This window comes from Salvia miltiorrhiza, chromosome 6 (assembly GCF_028751815.1).
Source record: "Salvia miltiorrhiza cultivar Shanhuang (shh) chromosome 6, IMPLAD_Smil_shh, whole genome shotgun sequence".
Lineage (NCBI taxonomy): Eukaryota > Viridiplantae > Streptophyta > Magnoliopsida > Lamiales > Lamiaceae > Salvia > Salvia miltiorrhiza.
In genome coordinates this window covers 19745546-19760565 of record NC_080392.1, presented here as the reverse complement: position 1 = coordinate 19760565, position 15020 = coordinate 19745546, and the positions used below count along the sequence as shown (strand labels likewise).

Sequence of the window (15020 nt, the reverse complement as noted above, 5' to 3'; positions counted from 1 at the left end):
TATTTTTCACAATTCATACTTTTATACAGCGAATTCATATGTGTTCTACATAAAATTCATACATATTAAAAATTGCTCTTATTTCTTATTTTAAGATGTGCTCCCACGCCCTATATATATATATATATATATATATATATATATATATATATATATTACGCAAATTCTTGTGTGCACCTGGGTGCACGGTGCGCCCGGGTCAAATCTGACCCGGATCCGTAAATGATGAAATATTTATTAAACGGCCTAAAGCATTTATCAATTGAGTAGTTAGTTCAGCTGGTTCAGACACATTCAAATTATCTTTGAGGTCGCGTGTTCAGCGCATTTCATTTGTTTGGCTTCCCTTTTCAGCGTTTTTTTAATCTTTTTTTTGTTCTTTTTTTTTTTTTCGGTTTCTCCCTTTTCAGCGCTTTTTTTTTCCGTTTTTTATCTCTTTTTTTGTTCTTTTTTTTCGATTTCAGTTTCTTTCTTAATTTTTTTTTTATTTTCAGTTTTTTTTTGTCAAATTTTGTTTTTTGTTCTTTTAAATATATAATTTTAATATATTAAAGGTGTCATTTAATGATACTATTTTTTAATGACACTAACACTATAACATTTGAAATGACACTTAACAATTCAAATGACACTTCAACAATTCAAATTACACTACAAGAATTCAAATGAAACTATGAAATGTTATAGTGTCATTTTATATGTTATAGTGTCATTTGAAATGTTAAAGTGTCATTTGAAATCTTGTAGTGTCATTTGAAATGTTATAGTGTCATTTGAAATATTGTAGTGTCATTCAAAATGTTAAAGCGTCATTTGAAATGTTTAGGGTTTAGGTTTCAAGTTTAGGGTTTAGGTTTCGGGTTTAGGTTTCAAGTTTAGGGTTTAGGTTTCGGGTTTAGGGTTTCAAGTTTCAGGTTTAGGGTTTGGGTTTCATGTTTAGGGTCATTTGAATTCTTCTAAGTTTAGGTTTCAGGTATAAGGTTTAGGGTTTAGGTTTCAAGTTTAAGGTTTGGGGTTTTAGGTTTAGGGATTAGGGTTTAGGTTTCAAGTTTAGGGTTTAGAGTTTCAGGTTTAGGATTTAGGGTTTCAGGTGACATTTGAATTCTTCAAGTGTCATTTTAAGTGTCAAAGTATCATTTGAATTCTTCAAAGTTTAGGGTTTAGGGTTTCAGGTTTATGGTTTAGGTTTCAGGTTTAGGGTTTAGGGTTAGGTTTCAAGTTTAGGGTTTAGGTTTCAAGCTTAAGGTTTAGGGTTGTTCTACAAATGACACTAACACTATATGAAAATGACACTAACACTATCATTATATAGTTCTACAAATGACACTATATGGAAATAACGCTAATACTATTATAAATGGCACTATTATCTTATATAAATAACACCCACACTATTATATTTTACATATAGTACTATATAAATGACACTATTATGTTATAAAAATAACACTATATAAATGACACTATCATTTCAAAATCTTAAAGTGTCATTTTGAAATGTTAAAGTTTCATTCGTAATGACGTAGTGTCATTTCAAAATCTTAAAGGTGTCATTTCAAATCTCATAGTGTCATTTTGAAATGTTAAAGTGTCGTTACTAATTTTATATTGTTGTTTGAAATCTTAAAGTGTCATTCCAAATGTTTTAGTGTCATTTGAAATATTATAGTGTCATTTCAAATCATGTAGTGTCATTCGAAATCTCATAGTGTCATTCGAAACGTTATAGTGTCATTCAAAATATTATAGTGTCGTTCGAAATCATGTAGTGTCATTCGAAATCTCATAGTGTCATTCAAAACATTATAATGTCATTCGAAATGTTATAGTGTCATTCGAAATCATGTAATGTCATTCGAAATGTTATAGTGTCATTCGAAATTTTATAGTGTCATTCGAAATCATGTAATGTCATTCGAAATCTCATAGTACGTGTTATTCAAAATGTTAAAGTGTCATTTTGAAATGTTAAAGTGTCATTTCAAATGTTAAAGTTTCGATCGAAATCTTAAAGTGTCATTCGAAATCTTAAAGTGTCTTTCAAAATGTTATAGTATCATTCGAAATATTATAATGTCATTTTGAAATGTTAAAGTGTCATTTCAAATGTTAAAGGTACATTCGAAATCTTAAAGTGTCATTCAAAATATTATAGTGTCATTCGAAATTATGTAGTGTCATTCGAAATACTATAGTGTCATTTGAAATCATGTAGTGTCATTCGAAATCTCATAGTGTCATTGGAAAATATAATTTTCAAAAAACGAAAAAAAGAAGAAGAAGAAAAAAACAAAAAAATGCAGAAAGAAAAAGAAAAAACGAAAGGGAAAAAATGCTATAAAAATGAAGAAAAAAACACACACACACACACATATATATATATATATATATATATATATATATATATATACTAATAAAAATAGCGTCATTTAAATTGAAATATAGTATCATTTGGATAAATTAAAAATAGTGTCATTTTACTAATAAAATTAGCGTCATTTACTAATAAAAATAGCGTCATTTGGATAAATTAAAAATGTCATTTAAATTGAAATATAGTATCATTTATTAATGCATATAGTGTTATTCACTAAGAAAAATAGTGTCATTTTTAGATATATAAAAAGTGCCGTTTACTAAGAAAAATAGTGTCATTTAGATATATTAAAAGTGTTATTTGTAATATAAATATAGTACTCCCTCCGTCCCCAAAATAAGTTCCTCTTTGGGGACGACACGTGTTTTAAGGAAAAGTGGTAAAGTGTATTGATAGTGGAGAAAAATATGTTATAATTAGTATTGGGAGTGGTGAAAAGGTGAAAATGTGTTATAATTAGTATTGAGAGCGGTGAAAAAGTGAAAAGTAAGAATAAATAAAGTATTATTAGTGGTGGGATAGTTGTCCAAAAATGGAAAGAAAGAAAGAGGAACTTATTTGGGGGACGTCCCAAAAAGAAAAAAGATGAACTTATTTTAGGTACGGAGGGAGTATCATTTATTAATACCGATGGTGTCATTTATCAAGAAAAATATTGTCATTTACAAAGAGAAATAGTATAATTGAAAAGGGTGTCATTTATCAAGAAAAATATTGTCATTTACAAAGAGAAATAGTATAATTGAAAAGAAGAAGAAAAAAAGGAAAAAGAAGAACGAAAGAAATCGTACTTAAATTTGTTATAGTGACACCCGTTGACCCGGGTGCACCGTGCACCCAGAAGCACACAAGAGTGCCTCTATTATACGTACAATTTGATCATAATTAAATTTGATCAATGGATAGGTAAATATTTGAGTTGAAGTTGGTTTAATTTATTTTGTTACAAAATTCTTATTGACAGGTAATATGTTTTTAAAATTAAAAATTTAAATGTTATATCAAAGTTTGGTTAAATCAAAAACCAAATCGAAACCGAAGTTTGGATCGGATCAATTGGAAGAAAATTTTTATTTGGATTAATTGACATTTTTTAAAAATTTAAATAATTTAATTTTAAGAAATCGGATCGATTTTCGATCGCACCCCTAATTTCAAGGGTACATACATAGTGGAAATTAGAAAAACTTATTGACCATATCTGAAATATTCCATCAACTGTCAAAACCACTTTAAACCCATGACAAAGACAACAGAGCTTGAAGGGCACGAACAAAAATATCCAAACAAACTTTTGTGAGACAGTTGGAAAGATCAAAACCCATTTGACTTTTCAATACGATTTATGCTACATCACTTCCATTTCTCTGGAACTCAGCTGCAATCCAGTTCTTGTTGTTAAGGTCGGTTGTCGCGCTACTCAATTCGCACTAATTTTTATTTTCATAGTGTTTGCTGCTGTTGGCGTCATGCATGTATTTGCTACCGGTGTTTTGCTTGATAGCTGTAGTTTTGAGCTAATGTTGCTCTTCCTTAAATTTGTAGAAATCGTACTTGTGTAATTTTGTTTCTTATGATATAAAATCTTTGATGATTTGGACCTTCATGATATTAATTGCTCTACTGATTTTTTTTTTCTTCCCCTTTTGTTGGGGGGAGTTGTTATTCTTGTTCAATTTGAATCGCATTATTGAGAACCTGTAAAGATTTGTGAAGAGTTGAGTACTTCAAATTTACTTTATGAATTAGTTATCAGTCCCATGATTTTCACCGGTACCCAAACTATAGTTCGATAGGGTTTGATTTTGGTACCTTCTTGTGCCGGCAGATAGTTTGCTGGGTCTTCTGTTTTCGTTTTCTTGTCCTTGTCCTGATTTAATCCAGTTGAAAACTGTGTTTACAAACTCAATTTAGTTAGCAGTGCCTACGTAGTTAATTTCTTCCCCTGCAAGTTTGAGATAATTATCGATTTCAGTAATTGAGGAGTGATTAATAACCTTTCATAGTTGTATTTATGTTTATACAAACATTTTCTTAAGATGAAAGAGCTATAATGTCCAAATTGAAAGACATTTGCAGTTTTAGCTCACTAATCATCATTGAGGTTCTTGGTCGTTGATGTATAGTTACGGAAAAGGAATGACTCACCGGGCTCATGATTTCCCTCTGATAGTGGATCAGGTTGCACAGGTTGTAGTTTAGTTAAATGATTGCTTAGGAAAGATCCTTTTCCATAATCACAAACAAATATGCGAAAAGTATTTCTGGCTAATAACTTGTTTCCAGACATTCGAATGAGCTTCGTACTTGTCAATATTGTTTTCGACTAGTTTGAGAAACTCTGTATTGTTTTATCACAAGAAAAAGGTAGAAATAATATTGTGAAAAGTCAGCTATACCCCTTTCTTCATGGGTTGGACAGCTACAGTCTACAGATATACAATGAATTTCATATATTCCACATCTTCCACAATAAGCAGAGCCTTGCTCTTGTTTTTAATGTACTTTTCCCATGGTAATTACTAACATGTTCATTAATATCATGACTGATACCTTGAAGAGTTTCAGTATGATACAATTTCTGCTTCAAATTTCAGTTTAGAGAAACAATCCATCATCTATTGTCATTTTTCCTCAATGCTTTCTAATTCCAACTGAGTTGGCATTAAATCCTTCTTTCCATGCATAGTGCCTAGTTTCTTTTATAGAACACTTTTGGAAAATTAAATTGGAGAAAACTGCAGCCAAAAAACTTGGTATGGACACAATCGAACTAGTTTCGCATATTGTGTTGAATAATGTGGCTCTGTGTGGCCATGGATAATTATTTTCTTGAGTTGATTCACTTGCATTTGGCAGAATCTGCAATGACAAAGATGGGAATTGATTTTATCATTTATGGAGTAAAACAGTTTGTATTAGTTGCTTTGTGTAGTAGGTTTTGGTTGTTTCATGCATTCTATTGTCTTTTGCTCTTTCTTTCATTTTGAACAGTTGCCACAGACTTTAATAAAAACCTAAAATTGAATCTTCAGTTCACTGGAAGTATGGACCTTTCCAAAGGTATTAATCTTAAAATTCAAATCTAGATGATAATATGAGCATACACATAGGAAATGCTGAAAGTTATAATGATGGAGTTTATTTCTTCTTTTTTCTTTCTGAAATTTTTATAGTTGCCACTTATTGCAGTGAAAGTTTTGCACTGTTAGAGATTTTTGTCATCTTCAGTATGACTCAGGATACTCTTCCTAGTGCTGAATCACCCAGGAGACGGTCTGGCCTATTGAGAGATCAAGTTCAGATCATTAAGAGAAAGGATACTGATCGTTTTGAGATTGCTCCCATCCAAGATCCACTATCATTCGAAAAGGGTTTCTTTGTATTTGTCCGTGCTTGCCAATTATTGGCTCAGAAGAATGAAGGGATGGTATTAGTGGGGGTGGCAGGTCCTTCTGGAGCCGGGAAGACGGTGTTCACTGAGAAGATCCTTACCTTTATGCCTAGCATTGCTGTTATCAATATGGATAACTACAATGATGCTTCCCGTATTATTGATGGCAACTTTGATGGTAAATTCAACCTTCTTTATGTTTGATAAATAAATCTTGTTCAATAAGCTGATTTTAGAACTTTAGCATACAGTTTGTTCGTTTTCCTTGAATTTTATCATATGCCTTAAAATCTACTTTCAGGCACTATCATTTTCCTGTATTTGGTTTGGATGTGTCTCTGTTCTATTCAATGGATAATTTGGGCACTTCCAGTTAATCCCGGTCATCCATAAAGTTCTCTAAATGATGAACTGTAGAGACTTCTTCTCAGACTAATTTTTACCTCATAAAGCAAAGATTATTTTATTCGTGCCGGGATGAAATTCAGAGTTTTTTCGATTCTCTCTCCTTTTTCACTTTCTTTATGATGATCATTTGAAGAGATAATTGCATGCAACTTATTGCGTAAACTCCAGTTGTTTAAACCTTGTATCTTTTCAAATTAATTATAACTTGCATAGCTTTTGGCTGGAAATGAAGCTTTCCTTGAAGTGCCTTTTTGTATGATTCAATTATATGGCTGAAAGGGTACATGATTAAACCTCCCTTATTTTTTTTCAATTGTGAATGACGAAAAAGGTTTCGTGTGTATCAACTTCTATGAAATGGTTTCATGTAAGCTGAAATTAAATAAGTCTTCATTTTTGTTTTGAAATTTGTGATTACATTCAATGCGGTATTTGAGTGGTTCACGTCTTCTTTTATTTAAGGAACAATGCAGAGATTATTAGTATTGGCAGCTACATTACGATATGGTATTAAATTAATGCGATGTACTTACCAGTTCTCATTCTTGCTTTCAATGTTTATAAATTTTAAAGAACATATTAAGATGCTATTACTGGTGGATTACCCAACTATTGAAACTGTAGTGCTCCATATCTTCTGAACAGATCCCCGCTTGACAGACTATGACACTCTACTTGAGAATATCCGTGGTCTCAAATCTGGAAGTGCTGTCCAAATCCCCATATATGATTTTAAGTCTAGCTCTCGAGTAGGCTACAGGTTAAGTGTTTTCCAACTTTTTGGCATAGCAGCAGCTGTTGTATCTCTTTTCTAGATGTTTCATTGCTTCTTTTCCAAGTATAACTATTGCAACAAAAATTTATAGTATTGCTCTTTTGTTTCTGATAGAAATGGTGGCATTATATATCTAAGCATTAGCAACATCATGCTTTACAAAGAAGTAAAGATAAGTTTAAGTTAGTAATACTTGGATGTTAATCATCACGTAGAATATGGAGAAGATACAATGCATGGTCAAAAAAAAGAGTTTGACTTTTTGTAACTCAAATATCATTTAGCACTTGAAAAATCCAATACCCATTCATTCAAGCAGTGCATGATTGTATAAGATTGTCTTGTTGCACCAAAAGTTCCTTATAAATATTTCTTAGAGGCCTGGACTTCTTATTCATTTTGTTTCTTAGAGGCCTAGACTTCTGATTCTTTTTGTTGACGAACTCTAATGGATGGTTGTGCATAAGTTACAAGTTGATTTTCATCACTGTTTACTTTCTTTTTTTATTTTCTATTGAAACTGAAATGCAGAAGTTTTTGGAAGTGAGGAAGTTAAATGATGCATAAACTCTAGTTGTAAACCTGCTTTCTTTTGTGAAACTGAGAAATAACCTCATCAACTGTAACCCAGTTGCTGGTCTGTCAAAGTCTTTCTTTTATTTGTAACTGGGATGGCTGAATCCTGAGGGATCCTTGTTTACCTCCACTGAAATCCATGTAACCAGTTTAAAGTTAAATAATATTCCCTCTGTCTCTGAAAAACATGCGGCACTTTATTATAGTATTATAATGGGTAATGGGATAATTAACAAAAAGTAATGGTGGGCCATGGTGGTTTTTTTGTGAATAAGTTAAAAAGTAGGAATACGAAATAAGGGATTTGTGGTGGGGTAGTATCCAAAAATGGTAAGTGAATATTTTTGGGAGATGTCCCAAAATGGCACATTGCACATGTTTTTTGGAGACGGAGAGAATAATAGCTTTAATCTGCTGCTCAATGTTTAGTGTTAATAATTGTTCATTACTTTGTGTTGCTAGTGTCTCTGCATTGTCTTGGCTTCCTGCAATCTGTATTCAATTGATTCAACTTCAACCATTTCATGTATTTTGTTCCTTCTGCTGAACCTTCTTTTGCTAATGCCTATCCCCATTTCAGTTCACATCTCAACTATGCTTGATATTTTTTGGTTCTCATAACAAAAACCGAGTTGCCCCAGGCCCAGACCTCCAAAACCAGCACTCTTTGCAAAAAAAATCTCTCCTATTGATAGTGAAGCCCCTTGGAGTTTTACCCACTATACACTGAAAAGTTAAGTCTTAGTACTAATGTATGGGCACTCTGAAGATGGTGAGGCATAATAAGCACCACCAATGGCCCAATGCTAAAATTGTCGAACAACCCCCCCCCCCCCCCCAAAAAAAAAAAAAAAAAACACTTTTCATGAAGAGAAATAACTAGTAGTTTCTAATTCCCTATCTGTTGTGGTTCTTGTTGGGCAGACATGAGTCCAACAATAGCTTTTGAATTTAGTTGTAAGATATTCTGCATCATTTTCTCTTTTGAGAAAGCATTATCATCCGAAGATATTATCTTATATGCTCTTTCCATTGTGTTTCTTTTCAGGCATGTTAACTGTATCCATCTAAATGTATTTGTTGCTGCTTTAACAAGTTTTTTTGTTAACGTCCAACTCTTAGCAGGACTCTGGAAGTTCCTAGCTCTCGAATTGTGATTATCGAAGGAATATATGCCTTGAGTGAAAAGTTACGGCCTCTCCTTGACCTTCGTGTTTCTGTTACCGGTGGAGTGCACTTTGACCTTGTAAAACGTGTCCTGAGAGACATTCAACGTGCAGGACAAGAGCCTGAAGAGATTATTCATCAGATATCTGAAACAGTGCACCTTCATCCTTGCTTATATCATCATAAATCATTATTGATATTTTGGTTTAGAGATGAATTACTGCAGTCTTATTGTATCCATGTGTACAGGTATATCCGATGTACAAAGCTTTTATTGAACCAGATCTGCAAACAGCACATATAAAAATTATTAATAAATTTAATCCATTCTCCGGATTTCAAAACCCCACCTACATATTGAAGGTGAGTCATCATTTTCTGGGAAATCAGACTGAGGATGTGTTACATATGTATATCCCACATTTTGACGGCTAGGTTTTTCATGTTTCCTGCTTAAGTCAACAAGGCCAGTGACTGTGGAACAAATTAAGGCTGTCTTTTCTGACGATCATAGTGAAAGCACAGAGGAAACTTATGATATTTATCTTCTACCGCCTGGTGAAGATCCTGAAGCATGTCAATCGTACCTGAGGATGAGGAACAGAGATGGAAAGTACAATCTCATGTTTGAGGTTTAGTTGGCATATAAAGTATTCTTATATTCTTCTTAATGCAGAGTTTTGTGACAATATAAATGAGAAAAGTAAATCCATAAGCTTGACTAAATTGTATTATTAATTGAAAATTCTACCACTTAAGCGATGATATCATTCAATTCCAACTTCCTTAGCACACGCAATAGTATCTGTGAAATTCTCATGATTCCTGACTTTTATTTGTTGGCTACTTTCTCCCTTCAACTGTATTTTGCAAGTCTTTGCGTACAAGTGTAGGTATTCTGTGTTTTTTCTTGGAGCTTGTCATTTTAAACATATGCCATTATGTGTGGATACAACAACTTTGTCTCTTGATGGAATAGCAATGTCCCTTCGTGAGACTAATTCATTATCTCTTTCTCTATATAAGGAGTTTCAATGTATAATGGGAAAACTAAAAGATCAGTTGATTTGAGTGATGTTATGATGACCTTTGAATTTAATGATACTAGCAGTAACGTAAGCAGTATGCCCTTATCTCATAGCCCAGAGCCTTCTTTTGTTTTTAGTTTCTAGGCACATGATTGAAGATTAAAAAGGACCTGTATTTCCATCAGTATTTGTTGCCATGTGTAAACTGGTATAAAATGACGAGCTCATGAGCATTACGATCATATATTTTGATTTCAGGAATGGGTCACGGATAGCCCTTTCATCATATCTCCAAGAATCACATTTGAAGTGAGTGTGCGTCTTCTCGGTGGACTGATGGCACTAGGGTATACAATTGCATCCATCCTGAAAAGAAGCAGCCATGTGTTCTCCAGTGATAAAGTTTGTGTAAAAACTGATTGGTTGGAGCAACTTAACCGCAAATACATCCAGGTATTATGTCATTCTTCTAGTAATCTAGTTACAGGCTTACAGCCTGGTTGCATAAGTAGATTCTTACAATGTGACACAAGGGTCTATACAATATTTCATTTTTTTATTTAATCCTCCTCTAGTGTGTTGGACCTGTTGTTTGTGATATTTATTTCAATGCCGTATATATGCAAGTGTTCATATTGTTCAAGAAAGAGTTAGGAAAACTAAAAAAATACTTTTACTTCCCTACTAGCAACCAAAGCATGCATTTATTTCTAAATTGATCTTTTGAGATGCCAAAGTTTTCTATTCCTCTTCGTGTAGTTGGAATTATAACATCTGTCTCTGATCAATATGTGTTACCTCTAGGTCTGGATAAGAGTCTGAGGTGCAAATGGTTATCTGATTGCTTTATATTTAATGATTATGTATAGGTGCAAGGAAAAGATCGTACATATGTCAAATTTATTGCTAAAGAGCTGGGTTTGGACGGTTCTTATATTCCACGCACATACATAGAACAAATTCAATTGGAGAAACTCATAAACGATGTGATGGTATAATACAGTTGAAATTTTCTAGATTTTTTTTTTTTTGTCATTTTTTATTATCTTCCGTCTCATCCCAAGTTCCACAGGCACTGCCTGATGATTTGAAGACGAAATTAAGCATTGATGATGATTTGGTTTCAAGTCCTAAAGAAGCTCTATCCCGAGCCTCTGCAGATAGAAGAATGAAGTTCATGAATCGGTAGGCTTTTCTTGCTGGTAAAGCTTATAAGGATTTTCCGTGCTTAAGTAGTTCAAAGTTGTCTGGTATTCTCATTAATATAGTTAGTCACTGACTCACTTGAGTTTTGCCTGTTCTATATTTGAGTTTCTATGCTTCCAGCATTTCTGTGAAATTCTGGAAGTCTTATATCTTCTGAGCATGTTGATTATTTAACTATCCACAGTGGGATCTCTCAGTCGTACACGACACAGCGTGATAGAAATCTAAGTAAGCTGACAAAACTTGCTGTTAACAATAGGAGGTATGATGGAAGAACCCCAGATTCTCCAGCTGCACTTGCTAATCAGGTGAGTCTTGCTAATTTAGGTGGGTTATGATGTTTTCTTAATCTTTGATTCTTTTCTCTATTGATTTGTTGACATTGGTATCTCATGCTTTATGTAGTATAACTTCAAAGTTCGATATTCCAGAATAAAAACTTTCAGGCTTTAAAATAGTGCTTCATGATTTTGACCATACTTTTCGAGTTATGCAAGCATTTTAAGTGTGAAGCTATATTTCATTATTTCCGTGTCATGGTGACCATACTGCTAGAGTTTGTTGAAAGAGTTGGTACTTATTAGTTATAGTTGAAATTTTATGGCCTACTTTTAAATTATTTTGGAGATTAGCAATAAGAAAAACTAATTCCTCAAGCAAATGACAACTAGACAAGCACTGGCAGACTTCTACAAGTATTGACTATCTAAGAAATAACACATTCGTGCTCTTAATGCATCTATACTTCTATCATTTGGAACCTCTTCTGTTTCATGACTAAGCTGTAACAGTGTATTATCCCAACTAATACAATTTATTCTCTATACTTCTATCCAATACTGTGTACCAAAGAAATTGCTTATTTAGATGTCATATGGCTTGGAATTTCATGCTACACAGTGTTCTAAATGTTAATTGTAGTGGTGGTGATGGTATTACTAATGAAGATAGTATCCAAATTAGACCTTGTTCCACATTGATATTGTCTCTTCTTTTTATTCTTTTTCTTCTCAAACTAGTCATATGCGATCCACTTTTCACCAGTCAATCTTAATATCTGTTTCAGGGAATTGTTACTCAGCTGTCTGAACAAATTTCCACCTTAAATGAGCGCATGGATGAGTTTACTTCACGAATTGAAGAACTAAACTCAAAGGTTTCAATCAGGAAAATGTCAGCTAGCCAGCAGAATTTGGCATTGCAAGCTGATGGCTGCAGTGCAATTGCACCATCGTCTCTTTTTGCTTCTGGTGTAGGCAACGGCCTGATGACTGGTTCACTTCTACCCAGTTCATCCTCATCTTCCCAATTGGCAAGGGAATCTGCTTTCATGGATGAGGTAATTTCTTGATCCCTCTTTTAATGTTCGAAACCCTTTCTCTACATTAATTACTCCTTTGAGAGGGGAAAGACATCAAAGAATTTACACAAGCTGGACTTTGCCTCATCGTTTTGCTCATAAACAAGAGAATCAAAGGCTTGGGGACAGTTTCTTTGCATAATTATAAGAAAGATGCTTTAATCTTGCTGGTGAAGCTCAATATAATTATTGCTTATTCAGAATTGTTGTTAAAAAACTGGGTTATAATATAGTTTTCTTCTGGCACGCTAGATCTAGATGTTACACAGAGAACTGATATTACAATGGCAGTTGCATTTACAGAGCTCAATGATCAATTGTCCCAGAGAAAGTAACACTTACATTCATTTATTTAGATAGATTTAGTTTGTCACATCATGTAGGCACATTTGGAAGAAGGAAACTAAAGATGAGGTGGAACTATGATTTTTGGTTCAGGAAAAAGAGATTGTTCAACAGATAAGAAGCCATTTTCTCTATCAACTTTATTTTTTTTTTATTTTTTTTTTGGAGATACAAGATACATATTATGTCATGAAATTGTATATTACATTAACGAATTAAGAACAATCATGCTATTACAAACTAGACCAAATATCCAAACAAATTATAACCCAATATCCAAACAAAATACAATCCACACATCACCCGGTCGGACTTGAACCCAATGACCTCTTGGAAGAGAGAGTCTTTAGTGACTCAGCTTTGCTGCTTGGGCTAGGCCCCCTCGACCATTTTCTCTATCAACTTGCTTCTTGCCATAGTTTGACTAACCAGAATTTGCTTTATTCAATATCAAATTGCAGAAAACCCCTAAACCCTAAGAATCCGGCAAAGTGACTCATTGTTCCATCACCAGATTCTGTAAGGCCCGACATAAATCAAGCTTTTTTCAAAGTTGAGAGTTTTTGAAGTGAAAACATAAGTTGAGGACATTTTCTGGAAAACACTGAATGTTGTGAGCACAAACTAGGGTTAACTCTTTTATAATTGTTATTCTAGCAATGAACTACCTTTTGATTGCCTCTGTACTCTACATCTTTCATAAAGTAAGAAGCTGATCAGGATGCAGCCTCAGTTCTGTTAGTAACTTGTGAACTCTCATAATGAGAGCTGGCTGCAATACTACTATCGTGGACTCATAGTTCAAATCTCTGCTAATGTATGTGATATTCTAATTGTTGCTGCTTCAAATATAGTAATATTTTAAAGTGCATTATTGTTGGTATATCTTGATATTGATGATGGAACACCAAAAGGAAAGTGGTTAAAGGAAATGAACAGAGAAAAGGTTCAAGAAACTATGGTAGAAACGTCCTTCCACCTTAGTGTTTGTCATTTGGAAAATATTCTAGTTATTTTCAGTCTTTGATGATGTGGTAGATATACCTAAAGGTCAACGACATTTTAGCCATCGTGAAGTTAGCATTATATCCTGGAGAAGAAAACTGTCATATTCAGCTGCCACTCTGTACTCAATGCTGTGTGTACGGATCAAGTTCTTGCCCATTTATGTCGTCTTCTTTTCTGAAAATTCTTCCCTTTGACCTCCCTCATCCAAAAGTGAGTTTCGTAGCAACAGGTCCTGTTGCAAGAAATGATGCATCGTGATAAATGCTAATGGTAGTTACTGAATTTGGGATATGACAGTTTATGTCTTTGTTACATCTCAATGCTTGTACATAAGGGAAAGGCTTATGGTTCATTGAGCTTTGTTTTATGTGTTGGATTAAATGTTTACTAGTCTTGCAAGTGTTGCATTAATGTGGCCATGATTCTATGCTGATTCCATGAATCAATTTCTTTCTTCTGCTAGCAGGTATTACTTATTTCTCGCGGGCAACGTCAGATCATGCTCCAGGTCGACAATCTAAGTAACCTGCTCCATGAATATTACGGGGAACGGTCTCATCAAGGACGAAGAGACGGATTATCAGATTTAGGATCAAATGGCATTCCTTTGCTACTCTCTTTGGCTGTTGGAGGTGTAGGTATCCTGTTGCTGAAAACTATCTCGGATAGAAAATGGACATGACTTGATCATGTTAATAAAACAAGCATGCAATGTATGATGTAGTGTGTATATAGAGATCATGGAAATGCAGTACACTTATCCACTGTTGAATCAGTTAGATTTCTTATAGCTATAGTTTTTCTTTTCCTTTTTTGAGAAAATCTTATAGCTATAGTTAATTGCCAGGGTTATAACGGGAGAGTTTGAAAATACTGGACAATTTCGACATCATAGGAGCATGTAAGGTTTGAAGAAAAATATATGATACGCAAAAATTGGCCTTCCAATGAGCTGTGAACGAGCCAAATAATAACCGAGCTGAGCTCGACTTGTGTATACTCGATAGTGTCGGTGGTATTTGAGTTCGACTCGTTAAATATTTGTATAAATGATGTTTGAGCATGACCTCATGGAAAGTATGATTTTATAATCAATTGGCAACAGATTAATGTGTAGGTAACAACACATATATTTATATAAATAAATATATAATTCGACTCATAATTAAATAAATTTATATAATATTTTAAATTTTAATTTTTAGATATATAATTAATTTTTTTGTTTACAAATTCCCGTTAATTTTTCTTAATTGCATTAAAAACTATTATAATTTAAAAATAATTAAATTTAAAATAATTATAATTAAACAATCATGTAATTTTTTTTTAAATGAAAAAAATGGCATTTACTTATTTTTCTTCCAACAAACAAA

General features: G+C 33.3%; 1 protein-coding gene across 2 annotated transcripts; it reads left to right on the top strand.

Moving 5' to 3' along the window:
* Positions 1-3570: 3570 nt before the first annotated feature.
* On the top strand, positions 3571-14419 carry LOC130990367 (inorganic pyrophosphatase TTM1-like). 2 transcript variants are annotated; one of them, XM_057914588.1, is made up of 12 exons: positions 3571-3780; positions 5570-5949; positions 6825-6939; positions 8656-8851; positions 8947-9060; positions 9156-9329; positions 9984-10178; positions 10595-10717; positions 10798-10910; positions 11116-11239; positions 11998-12270; positions 14111-14419. In XM_057914588.1, the coding sequence occupies exons 2-12, from the start codon at positions 5610-5612 to the stop codon at positions 14324-14326; spliced, it is 1983 nt and encodes a 660-aa protein (XP_057770571.1). In that variant the 5' UTR covers positions 3571-3780; positions 5570-5609; the 3' UTR covers positions 14327-14419. The 2 variants fall into 2 exon arrangements, with proteins under 2 accessions (XP_057770571.1, XP_057770572.1); XM_057914589.1 differs by having other exon boundaries at positions 3598-3780; positions 11191-11239.
* The last annotated feature ends 601 nt before the right edge of the window (positions 14420-15020 follow it).